The sequence below is a fragment of the Drosophila teissieri genome, chromosome 2R (assembly GCF_016746235.2).
Source record: "Drosophila teissieri strain GT53w chromosome 2R, Prin_Dtei_1.1, whole genome shotgun sequence".
Classification (NCBI taxonomy): domain Eukaryota; kingdom Metazoa; phylum Arthropoda; class Insecta; order Diptera; family Drosophilidae; genus Drosophila; species Drosophila teissieri.
In genome coordinates this window covers 3534202-3561629 of record NC_053030.1, presented here as the reverse complement: position 1 = coordinate 3561629, position 27428 = coordinate 3534202, and the positions used below count along the sequence as shown (strand labels likewise).

General features: G+C 38.2%; 3 protein-coding genes across 7 annotated transcripts; 2 read left to right on the top strand and 1 right to left on the bottom strand.

Moving 5' to 3' along the window:
- Nucleotides 1-1367: 1367 nt before the first annotated feature.
- On the bottom strand, nt 1368-27374 carry LOC122613063. 3 transcript variants are annotated; one of them, XM_043787037.1, is made up of 12 exons: nt 27009-27374; nt 25644-26326; nt 21737-21843; nt 18768-18841; nt 14369-14485; nt 4744-4873; nt 4594-4680; nt 3186-4541; nt 2530-3133; nt 2344-2467; nt 1778-1907; nt 1368-1717 (listed from the first exon to the last, which is right to left on the bottom strand). In XM_043787037.1, exons 2-12 carry the CDS (start codon nt 26141-26143, stop codon nt 1584-1586), a joined length of 3363 nt encoding a protein of 1120 aa, XP_043642972.1. In that variant the 5' UTR covers nt 26144-26326; nt 27009-27374; the 3' UTR covers nt 1368-1583. The 3 variants fall into 3 exon arrangements, with proteins under 3 accessions (XP_043642972.1, XP_043642973.1, XP_043642974.1); XM_043787038.1 differs by having other exon boundaries at nt 27098-27374; XM_043787039.1 differs by having other exon boundaries at nt 27339-27356.
- On the top strand, nt 5489-14380 carry LOC122613065 (gustatory and pheromone receptor 39a). Of its 3 annotated transcripts, none has more exons than XM_043787041.1 (4): nt 5489-6367; nt 13940-14002; nt 14126-14215; nt 14274-14380. In XM_043787041.1, exons 1-4 carry the CDS (start codon nt 5489-5491, stop codon nt 14358-14360), a joined length of 1119 nt encoding a protein of 372 aa, XP_043642976.1. In that variant the 3' UTR covers nt 14361-14380. The 3 variants fall into 3 exon arrangements, with proteins under 3 accessions (XP_043642976.1, XP_043642975.1, XP_043642977.1); XM_043787040.1 differs by lacking the exon at nt 5489-6367 and adding an exon at nt 6586-7491; XM_043787042.1 differs by lacking the exon at nt 5489-6367 and adding an exon at nt 12976-13851.
- On the top strand, nt 9067-10017 carry LOC122614857 (gustatory and pheromone receptor 39a-like). The gene has a single exon (XM_043789532.1). It carries the CDS (start codon nt 9067-9069, stop codon nt 10015-10017), a length of 951 nt encoding a protein of 316 aa, XP_043645467.1.
- Nucleotides 27375-27428: the final 54 nt, after the last annotated feature.

The following is a 27428-nucleotide window of genomic DNA, read 5'->3' as shown; positions in this document are numbered from 1 at the left end:
GTTATTACCTAAAGCTTATGTTAAAAGAATTTGTGTAAAATTATGTAATTATTTTTTAACAATTTGTAAGGGGGAACTTAAATAGCTTCATATTAGTTTCTTTAAATTGTATATGGAAAAAATCAGATAAATAAAAATGGATACATACATGGTTGATAACTGTCAAATGTCTAGAGTTGGGCAAATGTTGTTGGTTGTTTAAACAAATATGCTAAAAGGCGATTAAATTCGATAATTTTAAAACTGGTAAATTATTTCTATACAGTTAAAACCTAAAAATTGTGAAAATTGGCAAGGACGTAATTCATAGATTTGCGCTGTGCGACAGTCGCGGAAAAAATAACATTGTAGAAATAGGTGCAACAAGCGCCTTGGCCTTGGGTTGTTGACTTCAATACACTCTCGGGATTTTAAAAATATGCGCTTCTATGCCAGAAGCCAATGATGCAATAATTTCCGTTGTGAAAACTACAATTGTTTGACCTCCAGTTCAACACTTTTTCTCTATATCAGTCTCGAGATTCTGTCCAATTTTTATACCCGTTACTCGTAGAGTAAAAGTGTATACTATATTCGTTGAAAAGTATGTAACAGGCAGAAGGAAGCGTTTCCGACCATATAAAGTATATATGTATGTATATTTTTGATCAGGATCAATAGCCTAGTCGATATGGCGTTGTCCGTCCGTCTGTCTGTCCGCCGGTCTGTCTGTTCAAAGATTAAGTTTCAGCATGCAGACTCCAAAGAGATAGACGCAGCGCAAGTTTATTGACCCATGTTGCCACAAAGCGCCTAAAACTGCCACGCCCACACTATCAATGTTTTGATATTTTTTCACATTTATATTAGTCTTAAATTTTCTCTTGATTTGCCAACATTTTTTTTGATACGTTGACTGTAACGCCCACAAACCGCCAAAAACTGTCAGTGTTAAAGACTCTCCTTCGCACTTTAAATAGCTGAGTAATGGTTATGAGATAGTCGGGGAACTCGACTATAGAGTTCTCTCTTGTTTTTAACTTTTAAAAACCACCGGAAAATAACATATTTACTTTCTATACTTCTGAAAAGAACTTAGACAAATTCTTGCATCTATTGGATATCCATGTTTAATATCAATCTTTTAGTTTTTAATGTTCCCGAGATCGACATTCATACGAACAAACGAACGAACATGGCCAGATCGACATGGCTAATGTTCCTCTTATGTATGTATATGTTGTAGCATTTTTTATTTCACTTAAGCGTAGGCGTAATACTTATAAAAAAAATATTTTTGATATAAACGCTATAAAATAACAAGTTTATGGCAAACTTTACGCAATTCCCTTTAAAAAAGTTGCAATAATAATAAACACAGACGCGAAATCTTGTAAAATCGTTTGTTTATTATAAGCTTAAATCAAGAATTTAGGCACTAATTGCTGCTTTTCGGATTTATTGTTTGCCGGCTGCCCATTTCTTGTATAAAAATATGCTTATTAGGCATTTTGTACAATTAGTGCTGCACAGTTTCTTGAAGTTATTTGTTAAAATAAAGACTGAATTTAATAAATTCATATCACGGACATCAGCATCAACGGTTAGGGGCCGTGCAAATTTGGATGCTGGCCACTTGCATTCTGGAGGGCTTTGGCCACCTCCTCTTGCAATGTACTGGGTGGCTCCGATACAATATCCGTATGCATAGATAGGTACTTTAATTTATTCGTAACAGCTAAAAGTATAATAATAATTATTTATATACCCCATTTTGAGTAATGGATTAATTTTTTACCTGGACGCAGATCAATAAGGGAACAGTGCTGATCAACCCAGAGGAAAGCGGTCCGACGTAACTCATCAAGACTAGCACTCGAGACTGTTGACGTGTAAGAGGCAAGCAAAGGTTCCAGAATGAGACCCAACTGGAAAACGGTAATAATTGATTATTGATATCGTTACTTGATCTTTTAAAAATATATTTTCGCGTATTTTATTTAAACATAATAATATATAATATATATACATATGTATACTTTATGTGGGGTTCAGATAAGAACATCATCGTTTCCCCAAGCTGTTAAACAGAAATTATTCTTCGTAACAAAACTTGATATTAGAATATTCATATTTAAGGGTGCATCAATAGCCTTCTCTATTTTTATACCCGTAAAAAAAAAGATAGTTTCGTAGTAAAGTATGTACCAAGCAGAAGGAAGCGTTTCCGACTATATACATATATGCCATAAGTATATACATATATTCAGGCCCGGCGACGGAATTGCAAAAAAAAGTTTTGCCACTCAAATGCCCAAAAGCAAATTTTAATAAAATACGATACGACCATGAAGTTTTACTTACAATCCAAAACTTCCAATCGTTCATTGTATTGTATCGAACATAAGTGTCGTAAAGCTGCCGAACATGTTCCGTACCCTGCCTCGTTACAGGTGCTCCATTAGCTGGCAAAATTGAATGAAGGTGCCTATTAAAGAAAATATAACATCTTTATTTTTCGGGGGTATTGTTATCTTAGGACATGCTTACGTCAGCGAATTGTTTAGCTCATCTCGCTCCATACGGAGAGCTTCAATTTTATCCTTTAAAACATTCCTCTCCTGTCGCAGTTGTTTTATGTGGTCCGCTCCCTTTTGCAGCATGGCCGCCTTGCTTAACTTGGCGTTGGGATTTTGTTGAAGCTGTGGTATGAGCGCGTGCAGAGTGTCGAATCCGTTCTTTATATTGTATCGACGCTTCTGCTCGGCGTGGATGTGTCCAGCACGACGCTGCGTGTCTCTCGGCTGGAATTTAAGGCTTGTCGTGGGCGACAGTGGGGAATCCTGTGACTCGTGGAACGGCGATTCCGGTGACAAATTCAAGCTATTACTGCCCACGTTAGCTGTGGTCAGCCCAAAACCGTGTATTTTACTCCCTAAAGGTGGGCTGTGCAGTGCAGAGTTGATAGCCATAGGCAAGGAGGCGGACTTTTTTGGCGAGTGTTGATGTGTTGGCACCGGAACCGATAACGGCGATGTGACGTTTGCGTAAAGAATCGGAGGCGCATTGCTGTTGTTGTTAGTGGTGGCTATGGCACTGACGGAAGATGCATTTGATGACGAACTGTTTGCCACTGCTGTTTGCAGGCGTGAATCTAAAATTGTAAATATTTTAGCACAGTTCAGTGAATACCAAAAAATACTTACTCGAAGTGAGCAATTGTGCCAGGGTACTGTTTAACATGGGATCGCTGGTTGCCTGCTGCATTTGCTGAGTGACCAGCAGGTTGCTGCAACTATGTGCGCTTAATGAAGAACTTCCCGCTCCGGCAGCAGCCACCACGGAAGTGTGTTGCTGGTGCATCGAATTGCTGCGCACCCTCGACTTGCCCTTGGAGTGATACTTGGGCACTGCAAAGGGCTGCTCATGATGCAGCTGTCGACCATCGGGTAGTTTATTAAGCGAAACATTTAATGGTAAGCTGTTGGAGCGATAGATTTCTTTAGGCAAAATGGTGTTTGGCGACACCCATGTGGCTGAGCTGACAGCAGTTTGCAGTTGCTGTTGTTGGTGGTTTTGCTGCTGGTGCTGCTGCTGCAACAAGCTAGCCACCGTGGATTGATGCTGCTGTTGCTGTGTATTGCTAACCTGCTGATGACGCGTTAGCTGCAAAAGTTGTTGATTGCCCAGTCCTACGGGAAGTGACTGTTGCATTTGCGGGGGCTCTTGCTGCAGATAACTTGGCTGCTGTTGCGTCTGCCTGGGGACATTCAGAAAAGTTCCCGTCGAGGCGGACTTCTTAAATTGCGGATAGGGCTTGTAGCCAATAGAGTATGCATTGTCGTTTAATAATGACAGCACATCTGCATGTAGAGGTTCTACCTTGACGTTGAGTTGCTGCTGATGCTGTTGCTGATAGTTATCCGCGTAACTGCTTATAAAACTCTGATTATTGAAGGCGTTTGTCGCCTGGGTCGAAAAGGGTTGTTGTTGAGCAAGCTGCTGTTGTTGGGGAGCCTGAAAAGAAGGCACTACCACGTGTTGCTGCTGCTGGTTCTTCTGCTGTTCGGCCAGCATCTGCTGATAAAGGTTCGTCTGGTGCAATGTGGGCTGAGCCTTGTCGTAGTTGTGAGGCTCGCGTCGGAATGGCCGCTGAGTGCTCTTGGCCACGCGACCGTTAATAACGCACCTATTGCTGCTGTTGTCGTTTGCGCTGGTAGTTCCGAAATGCTTACCTCCGTGTATCCGTCCGGACATTGAACCTGGGTCCCCGAGAAGTTGAGAATCATTGGTGGATTGCTGCACCTGTCGTGCAACAGAAAATCGTTGCTCTACCTCACTGTACGACATGTTATTTATGGGCGTGTTGAGCTCCAGCATGCTTGCATTTACATTCACAGCTCCACTGTTACTACTGTTTACCACATCCATTATGCTATCATTGCAATACAGCGTATGAGGAGCCCCGACAATCGCTGACAGGCAATATTCGTCGTTCTTGAGCATTTCAGCGTCGGTTCCCTCTTCTGGAACTGGAGGCAAGCGTGTGGTAGGAATCAAGTCTGTAAAACAATGTTGGAGTGTTTCATCTATTTAAAAAAATTAACTACATACCTGAAAAACTAATGTCGATGTCATCTAAATTCGGTTGCAAAGGTCCGAGACTGGGCTGTATAAAGTCAGCGATTCCCGCGCCGCGTGCTAAGAAATAATTAGCATTAAACTTTGGCGATGTAATTATAATTTTTGTCTAATATTACGCACCGATTTCCCTAGAATCAGGAAAAGGGAATGGAACGTTTATAGCCGAGAATAGGGTGTCTGTAGTCCAATCGTCTGGCATTAAATTCCTATCGTTAAGTGGCGACCATTCTAAAAAGTCCAGTTCACTTTTCTGCAAAAAGGATAAGTGTAATGTTAAAACATAACTTTTTTAAGATGTGCAGCCACCTATAAACAATTCGAGTGAATTTTTCTTGTCTTCGTATAAAGTAAAGCTGCTTATGTAAATGAAGTCGTACATCTTTGCAATAGAATACAAAATAACTATTGTTTAAACATTTATAGACTTAAGATACAGAAGTGATTATTCGAAAATGTAAAATGTGAAAAAAGATCAAAACTTTTTTCAAAAGTGTGGGCGTGGCAGCTTTTGGTGGATTGTGTTCGTTAGAGTGGGCGTTGCAAAAAGTTTTTTGACAAATCGATAGAAAGTTGAAAGACTAATGGGAAACTGCAAAAATTTCAATACATTTTTCAGCGTGGCAGCTTTGGGAGGGTTGGAAGTGGAATGCGTCCTACAGAAGCACAAATAGCTTGAACGATTTTGTATGGAATTCAAATTTCTCGAATTGTGTCAATATAATAGTTTGAGTACTGTAGTACAAAAACATTTATCATTATCAACTAAAAGATTCAATCAGCATGTCAATTAACCTAATTGAAATACACTCGTTCGTTATTTTGGTGATTCGTTAGTTAGTTCAGTGAAATATGACAAAGAGAACGAATGGGCACAAGGAATCAAAAGCTTCTGTTTTTCCTGCACTTTCAACGCTACTTTGGCCTTACAAACTTGGACTTCTCAGACTCGCTGCATATTTACTGGCTCCATGGTACTTGGGCTTCAGCTGCGACTCAAATTCTGGTAGTTGGTGTTTTTATGGCCGCTCTGGTGGGACCACTGGCCGAATGCCTTTACTACATGGATATTAAATCGCAAACTGGAAACACCTTTGACAATGCTGTGATTCTGACCACCTCGGTCAGTCAATTGCTAGCCAATTTTTGGATGCGCTCGCAGCAGGAATTGCAAGTGAATCTGCTGCAACGACTTTCGCAGGTGGTTGGGTTTTTGCAATTTGAGCCTTATATTGTGCCAGAGATCCGTTGGTTTTACCACATTTGGCTATTGGTTTGCCTTATCTATGGAGCCATGGTGACGCATTTTGGCATACATTGGTTGAAAAATATGCAGTTGAGCCGTGCCCTAACTTTGCTGGGATTTGTATCTCGGTGCATTTTAGCCAACTTTCAATTCACCTGTTATACCGGCATGGTGTTGGTCCTGAAAAAACTGCTTCAAGTCCAGGTCAAGCAACTGGAGCAGCTGGTGTCCACCACCTCCATCTCAATGGCTGAAGTGTCTGGCTATTTAAGAAGCCACGATGAAATCCTGCTATTGGGTCAAAGAGAACTGATTGCCGTTTATGGTGGAGTCCTACTGTTTCTCTTCATATACCAGGTCATGCAGTGTATATTAATATTTTACGTCAGCAACCTAAAGGGGTTTCATTCAAGCAATGACCTGGTTCTCATTTTCTGTTGGCTGTCACCGATGCTATTCTATCTCATCCTACCCTTACTCGTTAATGACATACACAATCAGGTAAGTTGATGTTAACGCTTGACCGTCCTTTTATTGAAAACATGTTAAAGTGTTATAATGAGATGTAACCACTAAGTGATACTTATTTATGTTGCGTTTATAGAAATTGATACTACACTTTCGTCAAAATACTTTAGGTACGAGGTATTCGACCAAGAATTGGCTATGGAAATTAACCACAAAAATGGCGGTTCAGCTAGGTTCATCAGTCATTCGATATGGACTTCAAACCGAGTGAACTCTGCGCTTACTACCGCCTTTGCCGATATCTGGGAATATTCTGCATTGATTATAATCCCACTAAAAAAAAATTCCGGTTGCGTCGCAGCGTTCTCTGTTACGTAATTCACTTTGCCTTGCAAGCCTACTTAGTTGGTTGCATGTCCGTCATGGTCACATATTGGCGTAGGTGCTTCAAAAGCGAGCTTACCACGACTGGAAACCACTTCGACCGGCTTGTAATGGTAATGGCCCTTGGTATTCTGGTTGTCCAGAATGCGTGGCTCATCTGGCTGCAAGCCCCACATCTGCGAATTGTTAGGCAAATAGAGTATTATCGACGGAGGCACTTGGCTAATGTTCGTGTGCTCCTCCCCAAACGTCTGTTTTGGCTAATTATTGCAACCAATGTTCTCTACATGGCTAACTTTATCAAGACGTGTGTATTCGAATGGCTGACGGATGCTTCTCGACTGTTTGTCATTACCTCCTTGGGATTTCCTTTACGATATCTGGTAACTAGTTTTACAATGGGCACATACTTTTGCATGGTACATATTGTACGTCTCGTGCTCATCTGGAATCAGTCGCAGATTAACGCGGTTATAGAAGAATCGGCAGACCTTAAAACCACTAGCGCAAACCGTATGCGTTTACGCGCGTGCTTGGAGTTGCACGATCGCCTGATAATGCTTTGCAATGATGAGATCAGTCTTGTCTACGGGTTCATCGCTTGGCTGTCGTGGATGTTTGCTTCGCTTGATGTAACTGGAGTAATTTATCTAACTATGGTTATTCAGACTAACAAATCAATCGTTATAAAATTAATAACCAACGTTGTATGGCTTTCGCCAACTTTTATGACCTGCGCCGCTAGCTTCATGAGTAACCGTCTTATCATTCAAGTAAGTTTAAATTAATTCCATCCGATAAAGCTGATCTTAATATACCTTTATTATTATTGATTAGTTAATAGGGCCAGTCAGTCGGGATGCAAATTTACGTCATGCCACTCGGTGCCGATTTGCAAGTGTTTATTCTAACGTTTAAGTGTCTTGTTTTATTCAGCATTCGACATGAGCTTCACTGCGGCCATAATTGGCATGCAACTAAAACAGATGAAACAATTGTTCTGACAGGATTGTTTATCTCGTAGTGTCTGTCACTAGTAGTAAAATCACCACGCCACTGATTTTAGCAGTGCTAATCGCTGAATTTTCCACCTACAGTTACATACTGCTCGGTTTGATTGTAGTCCTGCATTGATCCGGATTGCAGCCAGCCTACTACTTATTTACAGCCACGATATGTCAAGAGCTGTTTGCTCGAACCCCGAACTTTCGGGAATATTGTGTGTCCTGCGTCTACAACAGCGCAGTAGGCTTCTATGGCTTTGCAATCAGCGATTGAGCTCTGACTTCGGTCTTGTGCTAGTACTCATTATGGCATTCCTTCTCTTCTCTGCGCCAGGTGCTCCCTTTTTTAAAACCGATCGTCTTTGAAATCGACGCTAGCCGTATAGGAAAGGCAATACCTATGGCTTGCCCTGAAAACAACGCTGCTGTGATAATTAAATTTCTAAAATTTTGAAATTTTTCCCTCACTCTCCCACAATCTGAATAAGGGTCTCCGTCGTCATCGAGGAATTCAACTATAGCGTTGTGTTTTGTTTTTATTTTATTAGTTGGCTTGCAAATTCCTATAAATACGCCGATAATGTTTAGGCCACGCACACAAAATATAGACGAGATATAGGAAATAGTAAAGGAGCGAGGAGGTCAATAAATGTAACCGCCGCTTTGTGGCGGTCGTGTCCGATATGAAAAACACCCTCTTTTCTAGTTATATATGTTCCTCGTACTCCCTTTAATTAAGTAACGGGTACGTGATAAGCCAGAAACTCGATTTACAGTTTTCTATTGTTTTATGTATAAAAAACAGTATAGCCCTTTTTAAGTTATAGCTATGTGATTTGTTACCACGCCCACTCTAACGCCCACAAGCCGCCAAAACTGCCACGCCCGCACATTTAAATAATGTTTTGATAATTTTTCATTTTTTATTAGTCTTGTAAATTTGCCAAAAAACTCGACTATAGCGTTCTCTCTTGTTTGTTTTTTGAACAGAAAACTGGAAATTGTTAGCGAACCAAGTATAAAATGCTTTAAATGGTTTTGTAAAATATTCTCAATGTATCATATACATATGTATCAATGTATAATATATGTATAAATATATCGTATATGTATATGTATATATATCGTTCGACTACCTGAGAAAGGTCAACTAATATTTATACTTTTACTGTATATTTAAGTCCCAAAACTTAATCCATTAGTGGTGTTTATCCTAAGCAAGATAGCTAAATGGCTAAACACAGACCATGTCCCCCAAGTACTTCTGTTAGATATATTTTTGTGAAAACACAATAAATTTATCAGCTTTACAATATTAGTGATTAGTTAATTGACGCAAACCAAATGGCGCGCACCGCATTCGAAGAGTTAAGGGTTCAGCTGCGAACGTTAAGGTGGCTTGGAGTCCTGCGATTCACTATCGACTTTAAGAAATGCTTAGTACAGAATAATGCTTCTGAAGAGCGCAGTGCCTGGCTGTATTTGATGGGTGTCGTGGGAATCACGTGCAGCTTGATTATATACAGCACCTACTATCCCAGTCACTTTATTATGGGAAAACACAACAGCACAGGCAACTGCTATGCCCTAATCAACATCAGGTCCTGTTCCGTTGTTACAATGCTGATTTACATTCAGCTCTATATTCAACGCTTTCGATTCGTCACCCTTTTGCAGTCCATGTTACAATTTAACAAAATCTCTGGGAGTCACAGAAAAAAAGGAACATTTGTATTCTATTATTTTACACATCTATCCCTACTAATCATTTGCATGCTGAACTATGCTTACGGTTACTGGACAGCAGGTGTTCGCTTGACTACAATTCCTATTTATCTGCTTCAATATGGATTTTCCTACCTTATTCTCGGACAGGTGGTTGTCCTGTTTGTCTGTATTCAACAAATATTACTTTCGATTTTAAAGTACTATAATCAAGTACTTCTTATAAGTGTTGAATCATGCAAGCAGAGTCGCGAATTCTATGACAACTTTTGCAAACACAACCATGTAATGTGGCTAAACTATATCGAGATCAATCATTGTTTCGGTTTGATGCTATTGCCTGTAACCGGATTCATTCTGCTAATCACCCCCTCTGGACCGTTCTATCTGGTATCCACCATATTTGAAGGACGATTTCTTCAGAATTGGCGATTTGCCTTCATGTCGTTAACTGCCATACTTTGGAGCCTGCCATGGATAGTTTTGCTGGTATTAGCAATTGGCAGGAATGATGTACAGAAGGAGGTTAGTAAATTAGTATACTACCGTAGCATTGTGGTTTGTTTCTAAAATAACTGTAGTTTTCTATGTTAAAAGCATGTGTGAAAAAGTTCCTCGACTATCAACCACCCGTTGGTCATCTCGTGGAAGTGAGAAATAATGATAGAAATAGTCAAGAAAAAAACAAAAAAATTAAACAACAAATCGAAAACATTTTACTTTGTGACCGTTTTGCGATTTGTGGACGCTAGAATCAGTATGCTTAATCCAGCGTTCAAATAAGTTTCCTTTTATATAAATTTGCTTCTGCTTTTGAGAAAATCAAAAGTCGCAGTTAAAGCATAAGCAAAAATCAAGGAGCACCAAAAAACAAAAATCCGCTTTATGTGCTTTGTTTCGCTTTTTTGCTTTCGATCGGAGGCGTAAGTCGACGCACAGTGGCGCCTTAGATACTTTTGGGTTACAAAAATCATAACTCTTGAATCAGTTGAGATTCATAATTATTTTTTTTTATGAAAGGTAATTTTAGTACCTGTCGATTATGGTGTGATAAATAGTTTATTAATTAATGTTTTTGGAGGCAGTTTTCTTAATTTTTACCCAATTTTGACAAGTACTTTTCATTTGTTTTCTCTGAAGATGCTAATATGCTACATATTTAATGTTTTAAAACATTTTTTATTTTGTTTTTATTTTTTATTTTGTCAATTTTTATCTAAAATAACCATTCAATTTTAATTCATTTAATATTTTTGAAGAATAGTTAATCATTATACATTCATTGAAAATCATTACAAAGTCAGGGATTGAAAAACAAGCCGCCAATACAGGAAAAAATGTATGCCCGCCATACAATTTCGTACTGCGCAGCAACTGCGCTTGTAGCAGAATTTGCACTAACCCGCGCGTATTTTAAGTAGAGTTAAAAGTTTCTTTTGCCTTGGAAATTTGGGGTGGGACGTCGGAGGACCCGATCTCTTTTGATTATGATAAAGAACATATTCAAAAACAACACCTTATACGCCAAACCCATAAGCCGGTGTAAGTTTTTTTTGCCATCAAACTTGAAAAATATGTGAAAATTAGTACTTTGGTAAAACAGGTATGCCTGCACGTGCAAAGAATATTATACATTTATTCTACCTTGGTTTTACAGAGATTTGATGACCCTTTCCATAGAGACCATAACCAAGCCGGTCGGTTACATATTTCACCTGAAAATCGACCGCAATGTCCGAATTTTCTACAAAAATACCTGCTTTTGTTGCAACCCAAAAAAGGTTCAACTTTGAACACGTGTAACTTCTAAAATACTGAACCGATTTTAATTTATTTTTTGGATTCAACCCCTTTGAACTATTACCTGTCGATAACCCATGCAACGATCCGTTGTCATCAAAAATTAGATTTTTGTATAGTATCTGTATCTTTTACGCCATTGTGCGACGCTGCGGAAAGAGACGAATTTCAGAAGTCGTGGCAAAAAACGGTCCCCGCGATTTTTTTTACTTTTAATTTAGGTCACTGTTGCTTTCGATTAGCTACGATGCTACGATTTAAGAACCGACAATTCATGCAGCAGCCGCAACGCGACTTGTTTGATGACCAATGAATAAAAAGAATTTTTTGGCCATTACTTATAGAGTGCATATGGTACTTCTGTATTCATTTTTATACCCGTTAATTGTAGAGTAAAAGGGTACACTAGATTCGTTGTCCGTCTGTCTGTCTGTCCGTATGAACGTCGAGATCTCAGAAAATATAGAAGCTAGTGAGTTGAGATTAAGCATACAGCTTCCAGAAACATAGACGCAGCGCCCCGTTACTCGGAAGCGTTTTCGACCATATAAAGTATATATATTCTTGATCAGGATCAAGAACTCGACTATAGCATTCTCTCTTGTTTTGTAGTTTAAAATGGGCAAATCTATTGTTTGAAGCCAACTTCCACTAAGAAGGAATCCCATGATTTATCGTAAGAAATCCTTTTTATCTCGTAAAGCTTTCAGTTCATAGGGACTAGAGATTCTGCTCAAATTTTTTAGGGTCAACGCTTACTTTAACCTACGAAATATTTTCAAGGAAATATGTATCACTCAGCAAGTACTGGATTTGTGGAGTAGTGTAGTGTAGACATTTTTCAAACCTTCATAATGGAAAAAACATTTAAAGTCATCACATTTTCTAAAAAAAAAACAAGAGAGAACGCTATAGTCGAGTTCCCCGTTCAAAAGAGAAATTTCAACACTGACAGTTGTTGGCGGTTTGTGGGCGTTACAGTGGGCGTGGCAAAAAGTTTTTTTGCCAAATCGTTAGAAAAATACAAGACTAATACAAAAATGAAAAAATATCAAAACATTTTTCAAAAGTGTGGGCGTAGTAGCTTTGCGCGGTTTATGGGCGTTAGAGTGGGCGTGGCATAAAGTTTTTTGGCAAATCTTTAGAAATTTACAAGACTAATACAAAAGTGAAAAAATATCAAAACACTTTTCAAAAGTGTGGGCGTAGCAGCTTTGGGCGGTTTGTGGGCGTTAGAGTGGGCGTGGCAACATGAATCGACAAACTTGCGCTGCGTCTATGTCTCTGGAGTCTGTATGCTTAATCTCAACTTTCTACCTTTAGTAGTTCCTGAGATCTCGACGTTCATACGGACGGATAGACGGACGGACATGGCCAGATCGACTCGGCTATTGATCCTGATCAAGAATATATATACTTTATATGGTCGGAAGTGCTTCCTTCTGCCTGTTACATACTTTTCAACGAATCTAGTATACCCTTTTACTCTACGAGTAACGGGTATAAATATGGTGTAGAGATTTAAGCAAATGGACACCAGCCCTTTTGTCAGTGTATCAGAAACAAGGACTCCAAAGGGTTTGGGGGCAATAAAAAAATAAATAGACTACACAAAAAACTAATCAATTACCCTGCACATACTGACAGTGTCATATCGGGAAAATCAACAATGAAATTGGATACCAATTCAGTACATTTGTTAGTTTGCAGCGACCCATCAACTGCACAATGTCAAACGTCTGCCGGGACCTGCGTTTTTATCTCTGTCTTCTTCACATCATGGGTTTGATGTGCTGGCATTTCGATTCCGACCACTGTCGACTAGTGACCACATCCAGAAGCGAACGCTATGCCTTCGCTTATGCTGGGTGTATTTTAGTTTCTACGACGGCCTGCTTCATCTTTGGCCTTCTTCAGCCAAGTCGATTCCACATAGCCATTTACAACCGAACGGGAAATGTTTACGAGGCCGTTATATTTCGCAGCACGTGTTTGGTGCTTTTCTTGACCTATTTAATTTTGTATGTGAGGCGTCATCGACACAAGGATTTGGTTCAACTTCTATTGCGTCTTAACAGACGCTGTTTAAGCACTTGCACAGATCAACAGTTTTTGCACAATATAATACTTTACGGCGTGCTCACGATCCTCTGCTTCGGCAACTACCTCCACGGCTACACTCGCGCTGGATTGGCCCCAGTTCCACTGGCCCTTTATATGTTGGTCTACATCTACACCTTTTTGGTTCTCTGCCTGCTGCTTATATTCTTTGTTAGTCTTAAGCAAATCATGACCGCGGGCTTGATTCACTATAACCAACAGCTTCGTCAGGGCGATCTGGCTTCTGGTCTTCGAGGCAGGCAGCAGATCCTGAAAGTGTGCGGCGGCGAACTGAACGAGTGTTTTGGCATACTTATGCTACCGATTGTAGCTCTGGTGCTTTTGATGGCACCATCGGGGCCGTTCTTTTTAATTAGCACCGTTTTAGAGGGAAAATTTGGTTCCGACGAATTCTTAATCATGCTTCTGACCTCCTCCACTTGGGATACTCCTTGGATGATTATGTTGGTTCTCATGCTACGCACTAATGGCATATCAGAGGAAGTGAGTTCTTTGTGGGACGAGGTCAATAAGTAAACTTGTACATCATTTCATAAAAACGTTCACACATGCCAAACATAATTTTTTGCAGGCAAATAAAACAGCAAAGATCCTGGCAAAAGTACCTAGAACCGGAACTGGGTTGGATAGAATGGTAAGCGAATACTAACGGATCGCATTTGCTTAAATAGTAGTATGACATTTGCAATTAAAATACAAACATTGAAATAAAAACTAAATTATTCAATTGATATAATTATCTATTTTTATTTACTAGATTGAAAAATTCTTACTCAAGAACATTCGACAACAGCCCATTCTAACCGCTTATGGATTTTTCACTCTGGATAAAAGCACATTGTTTAAGGTAATACATTTTGTAACTCAAAAGCAGAGTTAATAGCTAAGTTTCCATATTGTTATAGCTATTTACGGCAATCTTCACGTATATGGTTATTTTGGTCCAATTTAAAGAGATGGAGAATTCTACAAAGTCTATTAATAAATTTTGATCACTTACCGAATCATATGTTAAGCAGCCCGTAGCCTTTGACCTATAGTTTCTGCGCCATTTTCTGTACTCGGCTTTAATTACCGCTGAGTGCCGTTTCCAGTACTTGCCCTCAAGAACAACAGTCTGTGTGGTTTATAAAATAAAGAAACAGCACAATAAGAAAAAATTTCCCAATCAAACCAATATCTTATTTTAACAAAAATCAATTGTAAATGAGTTGCACAAAATATAAGTACGCGTGTGCCCAACAACCAAATACAACAAACAACGACAAACGAACTTTTGTTGTTGAACAGCAGTCCACGCAGCGACAGTGATAATAAAAACTAAAGATTTGGTACGCTTTTTTTGCGGCCCTTGAAATTATCAATCTCTTGGAATTTATTTAATTTAATTTAATTTATTTAATAAATTTGATTTAATGTTTTCAGCTAGAATAAAATAAATATTTCCAAAAAGTACATATTTTTAATTGAATGTTGAACTTTACCATTTTTTAAGTTTAGAAATTTGTTTTGTAAAATAAGCCTACTACTACAACAAAAAACATTAAGTTTAAAACCATTATAATAATAATAAACAATTATAATAATTTTATAACTTCATTAACTATTTATTTAATGACAAAGTCACGTAAGGATTTTATCTTTTCAAAGTATTCTGAAATCAGACAAACACACCTCTTGTCAAGGTAAGATAAATGAGACTTAGGGACCGAAAATCTAAAAATGTCTGATTTGGAATCTTGTGTATTAAATTAAAATTTTAATTTTTAAGAAAAAATTATAATGTTATGTAAAAACCAAAAAAAAAAAAATTATTTCGATTTTTAGACTGAACTACTTACTATCTAGCACTGTAATCAAGTATTATTATTATTATTGCTTCTATTTAATATCGGGAATTGTCCGTGTTGACATCGTCACTTTAATCTCGGTTACCTCTTTAAGAAGTTTTTATCCTAGTTACTCGTAGAAAGAAGAAACGTTCCCGAATCTAACAAGAAAGAACGCTATAGACGAGTACCCCGACTATCTGATACCCGTTACTCAGCTAGTGGAAATGCGCAGGAGAGTCTTATAATAATAATATTATATTATTATAGTAATAATATTATTTTTATACCCGTTACTCGTAGAGTAAAAGGGAATACTAGATTCGTTGAAAAGTATGTAACAGGCAGAAGGAAGCGTCTCCGAACATAAAAAGTATATATATTCTTGATCAGGATCAATAGCCATGTCCGTCTGTCCGTCCGTACGTCCGTCCGTCTGTCCGTCCGTATGAACGTCGAGATCTGAGGAACTATTAAAGCTAGAAAGTTGAGATTGAGCATGCAAACTCCAGAGACATAGAAGCAGCGCAAGTTTGTCGATTCATGTTGCCACGCCCACTCTAACGCCCACAAACCGCCCAAAACTGCCACGCCCATACTTTTGAAAAAAGTTTTGATATTTTTTCATTTTTGTATTAGTCTTGTAAATTTCTATCGATTTGCCAATAACCTTTTTGCCACGCCCACAAACCGCCCAAAACTGTCAGTGTTAAAGACTCTTCTTCGCACTTTAAATAGCTGAGTAACGGGTATGAGATAGTCGGGGAACTCGACTATAGCGTTCTCTCTTGTTTTTGATCTGTCCTCTATCTGTCCGTCTGTCTCTTAAGTTGAGATTCTAGTAAATAATGCACAAATTGCCACGTCTACTCTAACGAACAAAACTTCCACGACTACACTTTTGAAAAATGTTTAATTTTCGGGGAACACAACGCTAGCGTTGTCTGTTGTTTTGGTTGATATTACAACCATATATTAAAACAAAAACAGTATCACTATTAAAATATACATTAGTTAGAGGAAAAATAGTCTATTGATAATAAAAAAAACATGTTTATACATTACGGTACTTAAGCTCTATCTCAGTTTAAAAATAAAAATTCCCCCCTCCAATAGGTTCATGACAGCTAAAAATAACACTGCAAAATCTCCCGCTACTCTTATCACTTGTAGCTAGAGAAAATCCGCCGGAAAGTAGACGATAGAACCACGGAATTCCGTGGGGTCCATGCCGTATCTAACCCTGGTAAATGGCGTACGACAATCGTGCGACGATCACGTCGCTATCGAGTGATGCCTTTTTTTCCAGCAGCATGAGCCACCTACCGGTCAGTAATTTTTGGAGAGTGGGAGCTGTGTGGTCGTGGAGAGTAGTGCTTTGACAATACCAATCCATGCGTGCGCCATATTTCACAAGTAATTCCAAGTAACTCGATGGTACAAAGTGGACTAATTAATGCCATTTACAGTGGTAAAACCAGGGAGAACGGTATTGTCGAGTTTCTCGACTATCAGATACCCGTTACGCAGCTAGTGTGAGTGCGAACAAGATAGTTTAACCTTCTTTTTAGATTATGGCAAAACATTTTTTAAAATTGTGAGTGTGGCAATTTTGAGTGGTTCGTGAGCGTTGGAGTAGGCGTAAAACCATCAGGAAAAAAATTTCCGTTGCGTCTATGTCTCTGTAATCTGCAAGATCACGATTAGAAACTTTTGCCACATCAAAAAAAGACTCTTTCTTCAGTGAAAAATTTAGTATACAGGTTTATTATAAAGATTAAACTATAAAATCCTTATTGGATTTACTAGTCCACAGATTCTAGTGAAGCCTACGATACTCCAATTCATTCGAGTTGAAGCCATGCACACTATCGACACGCGCTAAAACAGGAAAAACCGTAATATTTTTTATTTTATTTTTAATATAGCATATTGGTTGCCAATACATTCAGGATAACTATATAGTATACATGCATTGTCTTGGTCAGTATCACTAGCCGATTAGATCTGGCCATATCCGTATGTTCGTATAAACGTCGATATTTTAGATATAATATAAAAACAAGAGAGAACGCTATAGTCGAGTTCCCCGACTATCTGATACCCGTTACTCAGCTAGTGGAAGTGCGAAGGAGAGTCTTCAGCACTGCCAGTTTTTGGCGGTTTGTGGGCGTTAGAGTGGGCGTGGCAAAAAGTTTTTTAGCAAATCGATAAAAATTTAGAAGACTAATACAAAAATGAAAAAATATCAAAACGTTTTTCAAAAGTGTGGGCGTGGCAGATTTGTGCGGTTTGTCGGCGTTAGAGTGGGCGTGGCAAAAAGTTTTTTTGGCAAATCGATAGAAATTTATAAGACTAATACAAAAATGAAAAAATATCAAAACATTTTTTAAAAGTGTGGGCGTGGCAGTTTTGGGCGGTTTGTGGGCGTTAGAGTGGGCGTAGCAACATGAATCGAAAAACTTGCGCTGCGTCTATGTCTCTGGAGTCTGTATGCTTAGTCTCAACTTTCTACCTTTTGTAGTTCCTGAGATCTCGACGTTCATACGGACGGACAGACAGACGGACAGAAAGACGGACAGACAGACGGACAGACAGACAGACGGACGGACAGACGGACATGGCCAGATCGACTCGGCTATTGATCCTGATCAAGAATATATATACTTTATATGGTCGGAAACGCTTCCTTCTGCCTGTTACATACTTTTCAACGAATCTAGTATACCCTTTTACTCTACGAGTAACGGGTATAACTAGCAGGTATTTGTTTTAGAAGATTGGACAGCGTAGACGTACTACCACATGCTTAATCTAAACTTATTAGATTTTTTAGTGCCGTTCATTCTGTCAGCAGACGGATGAAAAAACGATCATGGCCAAATTGAATCGGCTAGTGAACCTGATCAATAATATAGGGTTGGAAACGCCTTCTTCTACGTGTTTAATATTTATAATCGAATCTAGTATACCTTATTATTGTATAAATAACGGGTAAAAATAATGCAATATTTAATATGTATCATCAACAGATTTGCTAGCTAATACAGTATATATTTTCGATCAAAATTACTATCCTAGTCGATTTGGCAAGGTCCGTCCGTCTGTCTGTATAAGCGCTGTTATCCAGAAATATTAATTATAGAAAGTTTAATTTATGCCGCTTCTAATGAAGCCTAGTTTTTGCAATATGGTTTCAGAATGTTAATGCGCCCACGTTAACGCGTACAAATTTATCGAAATAAGATTTCAAATATTTATCAGGTATTGTCGAGGATCTGCATATACGACATATGTACCTATTTATACAACTGTGAGCCCATTCCATATTAGTCTTTAACTAAGGAAACGATTTTGTCTTTTCGCACTATAAGAAGTCTCGAAATTTGTTTTAAGTAAATTTTTATTATTAAAATCGATTTAAAAAAATATATATATATTAAATAATAATTGCAAGAAATACTTTTTACATCAAATCATTTTTCGTCAGAACTTATTACGAAACTTTCTGCGTGGCTAAATTCTTTAAAAGGATGTCAGTTGGCAATAACTAAGTCTACAGGTACTTACTTGAGGATTGCTATGTATGTCAACGTCCAGCGGCGACGCAAATTGACACACCGGGGTTCTGCGCTTTTGTATGACTGCAAAAATGGAAAACACACAAACACCGTTTAGTATGGAAAACATAAAAAACGACGTGATAAGATTCTGGGGTTAGATAGAGATAGTGAGTTCCCCAGAGATGACAAAATGTGTCAGAAACACGTGTCATTATACCAGTGGTTCTTACTAACAACTAACTATCTGGAGAGCTGTGACGTAGTTAACAATTATTTAATAAAGCAAACTGCTCTTAAATCTTACTTAAAACTTTAACACATATAGACACAAATATACCCTAGAGGTTTTGTGTCAGCAAAGGGTACATTCAGAATTCATAAACGCTAAAGTAAACCTGTTGAACCCCGTTAACATTCATTTTTGGATGAACAATTTTATTAAAATTGGTTTCCTTAATGCTAAAAAGGCTGAACAAAATTATGCAATAAAAAATTAAATAAAACTTTTTTATAATTTATAACAACCTAACACCTTTTATGTTTAAAAAAGCTTGATTAGCTTTGTTAAGGAATTCTGAAATCAAAAAATCTAGCATTGTAACCAACGACTTAGAAGCTAGTTGCAATTGTTGTAAATGTTACTCTATTAAGTATCGGAAATTGGCCGTTTGAAATTACATTCACTGTTGCATCACGTTAAGAGGTTTTTATGTTTGATATTATTTTTGTATTTATTTCATTTTTGGGAATGAAATGTAAACGGACAACAAATTTTCTGTATCAAAATTTTATTAATTCCAAGAAAATTAGTCAGAAAATAGGTGACGATTTAATCTAAAAATTTGGGTATTCTTTTTTAATTATTCATAATATGAACATAATTCATAAATATCATTTGATTATACTTTAGAGTGACCAAAAAAAATATATTCCATGAAATTTTGTTTGATAACCCTATAATATTTAACTTTCAGCTTTTTTGGACAAATTTTCGTACTGAAATATTTAAAAACAAGAGAGAACGCTATAGTCGAGTTCCCCGACTATCTGATACCCGTTACTCAGCTAGTGGAAGTGTGAAGAAGAGTCTTCATCACTGACAGTTTTTGACGGTTTGTGGGCGTTAGAGTGGGCGTGGCAACATGAATCGACAAACTTGCGCTGCGCGTATATCTCTGGAGTCTGTATGCTTTCTATCAACTTTCTAGCTTCTAAAGTTCCTGAGATCTCGACGTTCATACGGACGGACAGACAGACGGACAGACAGACGGACATGGACAGATCGGCTCGGCTATTGATCCTGATCAAGAATATATATACTTTATATGGGCGGAAGCGCTTCCTTCTGCCTGTTACATACTTTTCAACGAATCTAATATACCCTTTTACTCTACGAGTAACGGGTATAATAAATGAAAATACTACTGGCTTTCAAAAACTGAAACGAGTACCGTAGATCAGACATAAAATGGTTTTTAAAGAAACTCGAACTTTTAACTTTAATTTTTTCGTTTACTAACTTTTTACAAGTATGTATGTATGTATATGGTAAAATAAACTTGGTTTATTTATAGAAAGAAATTATAAACTTTTCCACAGAGTTATTAACTTAAAAACTTTTGGACCCAGATTTTGTTTGACACATCGAAAATCCGGTAGACTAATTTTGCCAAATTCGTGTTTATTCATTTAAAATATGGTTTAGTCACGATAAACACAACAGCAAAAGCGCAGGCAAAATGATCAAATATGGAATCGGTACAGATTCTATGCTCCCCTTATATATCCAGGACCTTCACATATTAGGATTATCTTAGTGTTATACGCATATGGCCCATTTGAACTTAGATAATAACAAAGATTAAAGTACTAATTAAAAGCCAAAACGATATTTGCTGATGAGACGGTTGAAGTTGCTACCTATAAATAAGCAAAACAAAAATTTCCATTTGCCTTTGTCGCCGACATCTAGAAGAGCGAATAGATAATACCTTCACGATGTATTTGTAACACAGAGCTGCCATCCTCCCACTCGCACAAATGATGTAACGGAAAATTTTGGAAATACTATCAGCAGAAAATGTGGCACTGTCGGCCGAATGGATGACAAGCTGAATGCATAGTCATACCGATTCGCTGTTTGCCTGACTTATGCTTTATGCTGTATGTTGTAATCAATGGCACACTTGAAACTGCGCCACATTCCTGCCGCGGCTAAAGTGCTCGGGAAACTCCGAGGCTGTCTAGACGATCGAGCGGATGGTCAGTAAACTGTAAAAGCGCCGAAATCATATGTTTAGCTTTTAATTACACGCCAGGCAAAAACAAAAACCAGCAATGAACAAAAATGAAATGACAATCGGCTAGGGTCCAGACTACGATAAGGGCCAGCGGCACAGCCGACCAGACCATGATAAGAACACGAAGTGGCGAAGGCGACTGAGGAGTCGGAGATGCCCGCCTGGCAACGCCAATTCATCCAGTTTCCCGTCCAGCCAGCTAGACGGGGAACATGCCTAAAATCTGCCCGAAACCAGCTGACAACTCTTGGCCGACAATTACCAAAAGTTAAGCAGCAGCTTCAGAAGCGAGAGCGGATGAGAAGATAACTTGTGCTTTAAAAGCTCATGGGTGCCTCTGGCTCTCTGATTCACTTCAAAACGATTTTGTTGTTGAGGCTTTTGCACGTGTAGCGCTTTTCAAGGAAATGCTCATCATATTAGTTTATTTGTTTGGAATATTTTACCAATGCCGATGGTGGTCAGTCGTGAAAAATTTAATGAGGTACAATCTCACGAGCCTTGACAATTAAATATTTTGTAGCCTAATTATGTATTGTACAAGGCAACGTAAACTACTTCAAAATTTTTATTCCACATTTGGAAAACCCTCGCCAAATTTTCTTTTACTTAAATCAATTTTAGGGTATAATATTACTTGAAGTTCAAGCATACTATTTAAGGGCTTATTACTCACACTGCATGTGCCAACAACGCCAGATGACGTTGTTCAGGCGAATTTTGTCCTTCCACCGAAGACGTACTCCTTTGAAATGATTCCATTTTGGTGATGTAAGTTTTTGACTGTAAATTTTAACGTAATTTGTATAGGTAAATAAAATGCTTCCTTTATAATATGGAAATTATGATAGCTATATTATCAGTTACAAGCCAAATATTGAATATTAAATCAATGCGCAGATTATTTTATAAAAATAGGCTGATCCCCAACCCCAACCCAGATGCAATCTTTTTTAAATCAACCTATATACGCGCATCTGTGTTTACATATGTATGTACATATGTATCAGACTTAACAAAAACATCTATTAAATAGTATGAATGTGTACAAAAAGCACTAGATTCCTTTATTAAGTGTATCTCTTGACTTATTGTTATTGATTTGTGAATCAGTTGGTGAATTCAGTAAGAAATACTCTAGTTCTTAGCCAAAATGTTTCCAAACTGTTGATGACGAAATTAAAACTTGACTTATTTTGATTTTGTAGTGTTTTTTAATTATTTATTAAAAAATTTAGTTGAATGAAGCAATATGATATAAAATACATAAAATTGAAACATTTTTTAAGAAAATTCTAATAATTATAATTCGAATTCTAATTTTCTTGCCCACACCTAATATTTATCGTTTTTTTACCCTTGCATGTGGTATTTTTAGTCATTTTAGTTAGAGCTTTGCAAATATTAAAAAATCTTACACATATCGAAATGTAGCGCAAAAAATAAATACCATTTTATAGAGAGACTTTAAAAATTGGAATCGTTCACCAGAAAAATGTTAATGTAATGTAAATGAAAAATGTAAGTGCGAAGGTATGTGGTATTTTTAGTCATTTTAGTCAGAGCTTTGCAAATATTAAAAAATCTTACACATATCGAAAGGTAGCGCAAAAATTAATATCATTTTATTGCATGTGGTATTTTTAGTCATTTTTTTCAAATATTAAAAAATCGTACATCTTGTGCCAAGTATGGATAAATGCCACCACAATAATATTATAACAAAACATTTTTAAATTTAAAAAGCTTTAAATATTATATTTTTTTCCGTCCATAGCTCCCAAGCCATTTAAGCTAGAGGTCAGACCTTAAATTAATTTTGTCCTACTACAACGGATTAAAAGCCAAACAAAAAAAAACGCTATAGTCAAGACTATCTGATACCCGTTACGCAGCTAGTGGAAGTGCGAAAGAGAAATTCCAACTCGGACTGTTTTTGGCGGGTTGTGTTCGTTAGAGTGGCAACATGGGTCAACAAACTTGCGATGCGTCTATGTCTTTGGAGTATGCATGCTGAATCCCTATTTTCTAGCTTTTTTAGATACTGAGATTTGAACGTTCATACGGACATGGCCAGATCGACTCGGCTATTGATCCTGATCAAGAATATATACACTTTATTAGGTCTGCCTGTTTAATACTTACTTTTCAACGAATCTAGTATACCATTTTACTCTACGAGTAATGAGTATAAAAATCGCTATAATCGATCGCTATTCTGCGAGTACAAACAAAAACAGCTCTTTACAAGATTCAAATAAAAAGTTTTTATATCACTATGAGGAAGGAAAGTTAACTATTTAAACCATTGTCGAAAAAATGTTCAAAAGTGTGGGATTGACTGTTTTGGGCGGTTTGTGGGCGTTCTGAATTTTCGTTTAAATCTAGCATTTAAAGTTACCGAGATCTCTACGATCGTACGGACATGACCAGATCGACTTTGTTGGTAGGCCTCATCAAGAATATACATACATATATACCTTGCTTTCGGCAAAGCTTTTATCTACCTGATACTTTTATACGAATCACCCTTTTACCTTACGAGTAACGGTTATAATCACAAAAATATTTTTGTTGGTTTTTTTAGTTTGGTTTACACTTTCGAAAAATGTCTTGATATTTTTCCAGTTTTGTACTGGCCCAAAACTGTCACACCCATAGTTTGGAAAAATGTGATGATTTCATTTGCTTATTTGGTTTTAAAGTATCTATCGGTATGAAAACATTTTATTGTAATAAAATTGTTTAATTTTATTATTTGTCTTTCCAATTTCTATGCTAAAGCTAAATGTTGCCTTTATTATATTAAATTTTATTATTATATGGAAAAAAGAATGTTGAACTTTCTCGTAAGCACTCCCACTAGCTGAGTAACGGGTACCTGATAGTCGAGGAACTGGACTATAGCGTTCTCTCTTGTTTTTCGTCTCAAAAGTTTATATCAGAAGTATTGTATCTTGAAGTTGTGGTCGTCACTTGTTTTTTTACCTCGTCAAAGTGTGTTTGTTTGACGCAGTCTTATCAGGAAAAGTAACAAAGCTAAGATAGAAATACATTTCTAGCGACATACAACAAAGTCTCAAGCTGTATGGGTTCCAAGGATAAAGCAGCATACATTTAGCTGTTTTATCCCTAAACGGTTAGGTGTCCCGAATGTGGATATTTTTTATTTAAAAATAATTTTTTTGCATGATTACGGAATTCAAGGCCGCCACAACTTGGAATTTTAATAGAAAACATTAGAATCGTTTCGAGAAAACCAGCAAAATGTAATAGAAAATATACACTTTTTTCTAGCGAAAGCTTCAGTTTTATTTAGGCAAAAACGTGTGAAAAGCATATAAAGAAATTAAAAATGCCTTTCCATCGAAATATAGCACCATCGATTCCAAGATGTTCAGAAATTATTGGTGTAGGAAATGAAGAAATTTATTAATTTTTTTCCGCTAAACGTTCAAGTTTTTCCAAAAGTGGTATATTGAAATGTTTAATAGAAAACAAAAATGTTTATGGATTTTAAAATAATGTTTGGTTGCAAAGCAAACTGACAAACAAACCGCACAAAAGAGTAATTTAAGAAATTCCTCAAAATCTTGTCTGGGAATATCTTTCGAACGGAGAAACGGATTTTTACAAATGAATTGTCAGTCCATGAGTATTTTTTAAAAGTATTTGAAAATTGTTTAGCAATTCTTAGCCAGATTTTTAAAAAATGTACTTTTACACTTTCACCGCTTTTTGTCCTGAATCATATATTATGCGTTACCTTCCGATTGTTGTACCGCTCGTTAAGACAACCACGGCAGATTTGCACTTTCTCGTGAATATGCATTTTGTAATTCCCAAAACGCACTTAGTCACTACGTGGACTGCCTTCCACAGCGAAAAACAATGAAATCAAAAAGTAGGGGAAAATGAAAGGAAATCGAAGTTCGTAGAAATTAACACTCCTTATCCATTTTATATATGAATCAAACATACGCTGAATCGTCGTACGCTGTTTTATAGTGGCTAAAAACTATACCTAACCAAAGAGGATATTACAAATAAATTTTAATTTTTAAGTCTGCTTCATAATTTTTTGAATCATATTCCTTCTAGCCCTTTAAACAATTAAAAAATATAAAAATAACTGCACAATTCAGATTTGTAGTGGACAAAGTCCTCTCAGATAATAATATCTAGTAAGCAATTATAAATTTGCTTTCCATAGCTAAAACATATTGAAGTGCTCTGAAATCATTTTGATATCGCTTTGACAATGCTTTGATATTTTCATTATGATTGCGCTGTCGCTTGCAGAAATGGGAGAAGTTATACCCAGGAGGGGTAAAAAGGGTGGAAGAAGTGGAGAAACGATTAAGGCATTGTGGGGCCAAAGTAACCCGACCAGCGACGTCACGTCTCAACATGTGCCGCGATTATGGGACCGAAGCGGTCCAAGCTTTTTCGATTGCTGGATTTTTGTTGGCCAGTTTGGCATTATCACGCTTGAAACGCGTGAACAAGCGCGGGAAACTATATTTCATAGTTTTTCGGTGCCCCAGTGCTAGGTTGTGTTATCGTACAAGTATGCAACTCACCTATAGGCCAGATTCATGCACTTGAAGAGTTTGGTGAGCGAGGTCTCTATCTCCAGGTGGGAGGTGACCATGCTCATGCTGCTCTCGTCGCCCTCCTGGTCCATGGCGCTAAAGTGGGCCACTGTCTGGGGCACGTACAGCTGCACGTCGCGACATGTGTTGGTTGGCTCGCCCGGCTTGCCCAGACCGGGATCCTCGGGGTCAAGCATCTTCACCTCGCCATCGTCCTCGAGGTCATCCTGCGCTTCCTCGGCCTCGAAGTGCGAGACCATAAACTGGCCGGAGTGGATGGACTCCCGCTCCGCCTTGAGGAGGTCTGCCGTGGCTTCGGCGGACCCTGACGTCGAAACTGGTGCTGCCGTTCCGTACTGCAATTGCTGGAAGTTCTGGGACAGAGACTGTTGCAGATGAGGCTGCTGATGCAGTTGCGGCAGCTGGTGCTGCTGGTGGGGAAACATTTGGTTTGTGCGTTGGTATTCCTCGTGTTTATTCAGCATCATTTTCAACAGGTGACAAGAAATGCCTATGCAAATAGTTCACTGTGGAGCTAAACAGTTTGGCGGTTGCTGATTATATCGATGGCGAAAGCACATTTAATTGTTTTTTAATATCCCTCGCGTAGCAATGGCTATTAAAAGCTGGTGCTGGCCCTTTTTTTATTTGGATGGGGATTTTCCATCTCTCTGTAACCAAATGCACGGGTCATAAATATGTGAGCAATGGCTGAGACAAAACTTAAAAAAATATGTTTTGTCTTGCTTCGCGATTAGCACGTTTGATAATTCTCTATAGATCTAGTGTGTCCTTGTCATTCTATTAATTAAATCACTATTGACGCGAATTTTTGATAGGGCCCTAGCACGGTTTTAATATTTTGATTTGTTTACAATGCCCGACACCTTCAGCTTTCCCGTCATCGACACCTGTCCGATTGGCGCTTTTTACGGAGCAAAGCTTCCGCTAATGGCAAACACGCCCCGCTTTTGCCGTTATATGCGTCAGAAAGCACAATAATAACAATAATCGCGCTCACACACAAGCACGCGCGGCGGGGTTGGCTGGGACGTCAAAACGAGACGTCAGTGGCTGCTTGTAGTTCCTCAGACCGAAAGTAAAGCCTCTTCTACTCGAAAGAAAAGTGCTCGAAAACACACGCGGAAAGAATGGAAGGCAACGAAGTGGGCAGAAGCCAGCGCAAAACGACCGGTTTCATTCCACAAACGGAACTGATCGGAGAACGGAGCTGCGTCCCAGCAAAACCTGTGCGCCGCACACAGCCAAAACAATGAACAGCTGACGCGAAATCTCTCTCTCGCTCCCAATGGTTATCACCAAGGAATCGTACATACATATGTATGTACATACATGTTCTTTTATGTACGCAAATGCCAGCCAGCAATGTTGTACACCTCTCGCCTTTCACTATCTGGCGCCCAGCCGTATTGCTTGTCGACCTTGTCATCCAGGATATGCACTCCACAAGCAGTTCTGTGTTTGCACTTTTGACCTCTGGCTCAGCGCTGAAATTGCATTTTTCCTTTTTTCCGTTCCCACTCATATACACGCATACACGCGCACCGCGATGGGGGCACAACTGCAGCTGCCCCCTAAAGCAGAAACACGAACTGTTAGCTGGCACGGCGCACACACGCGCAACCCAAAGCTGCTACGTAGTTAAATCACAATTTAGCACACATTAACTTATTGCGGGGAGCGAGCCCTCGCCAGCCCATCAGGGTTGTCAAGCATTTGGCGGCTTTGATAAACACACCCTCTGCCTAAAAA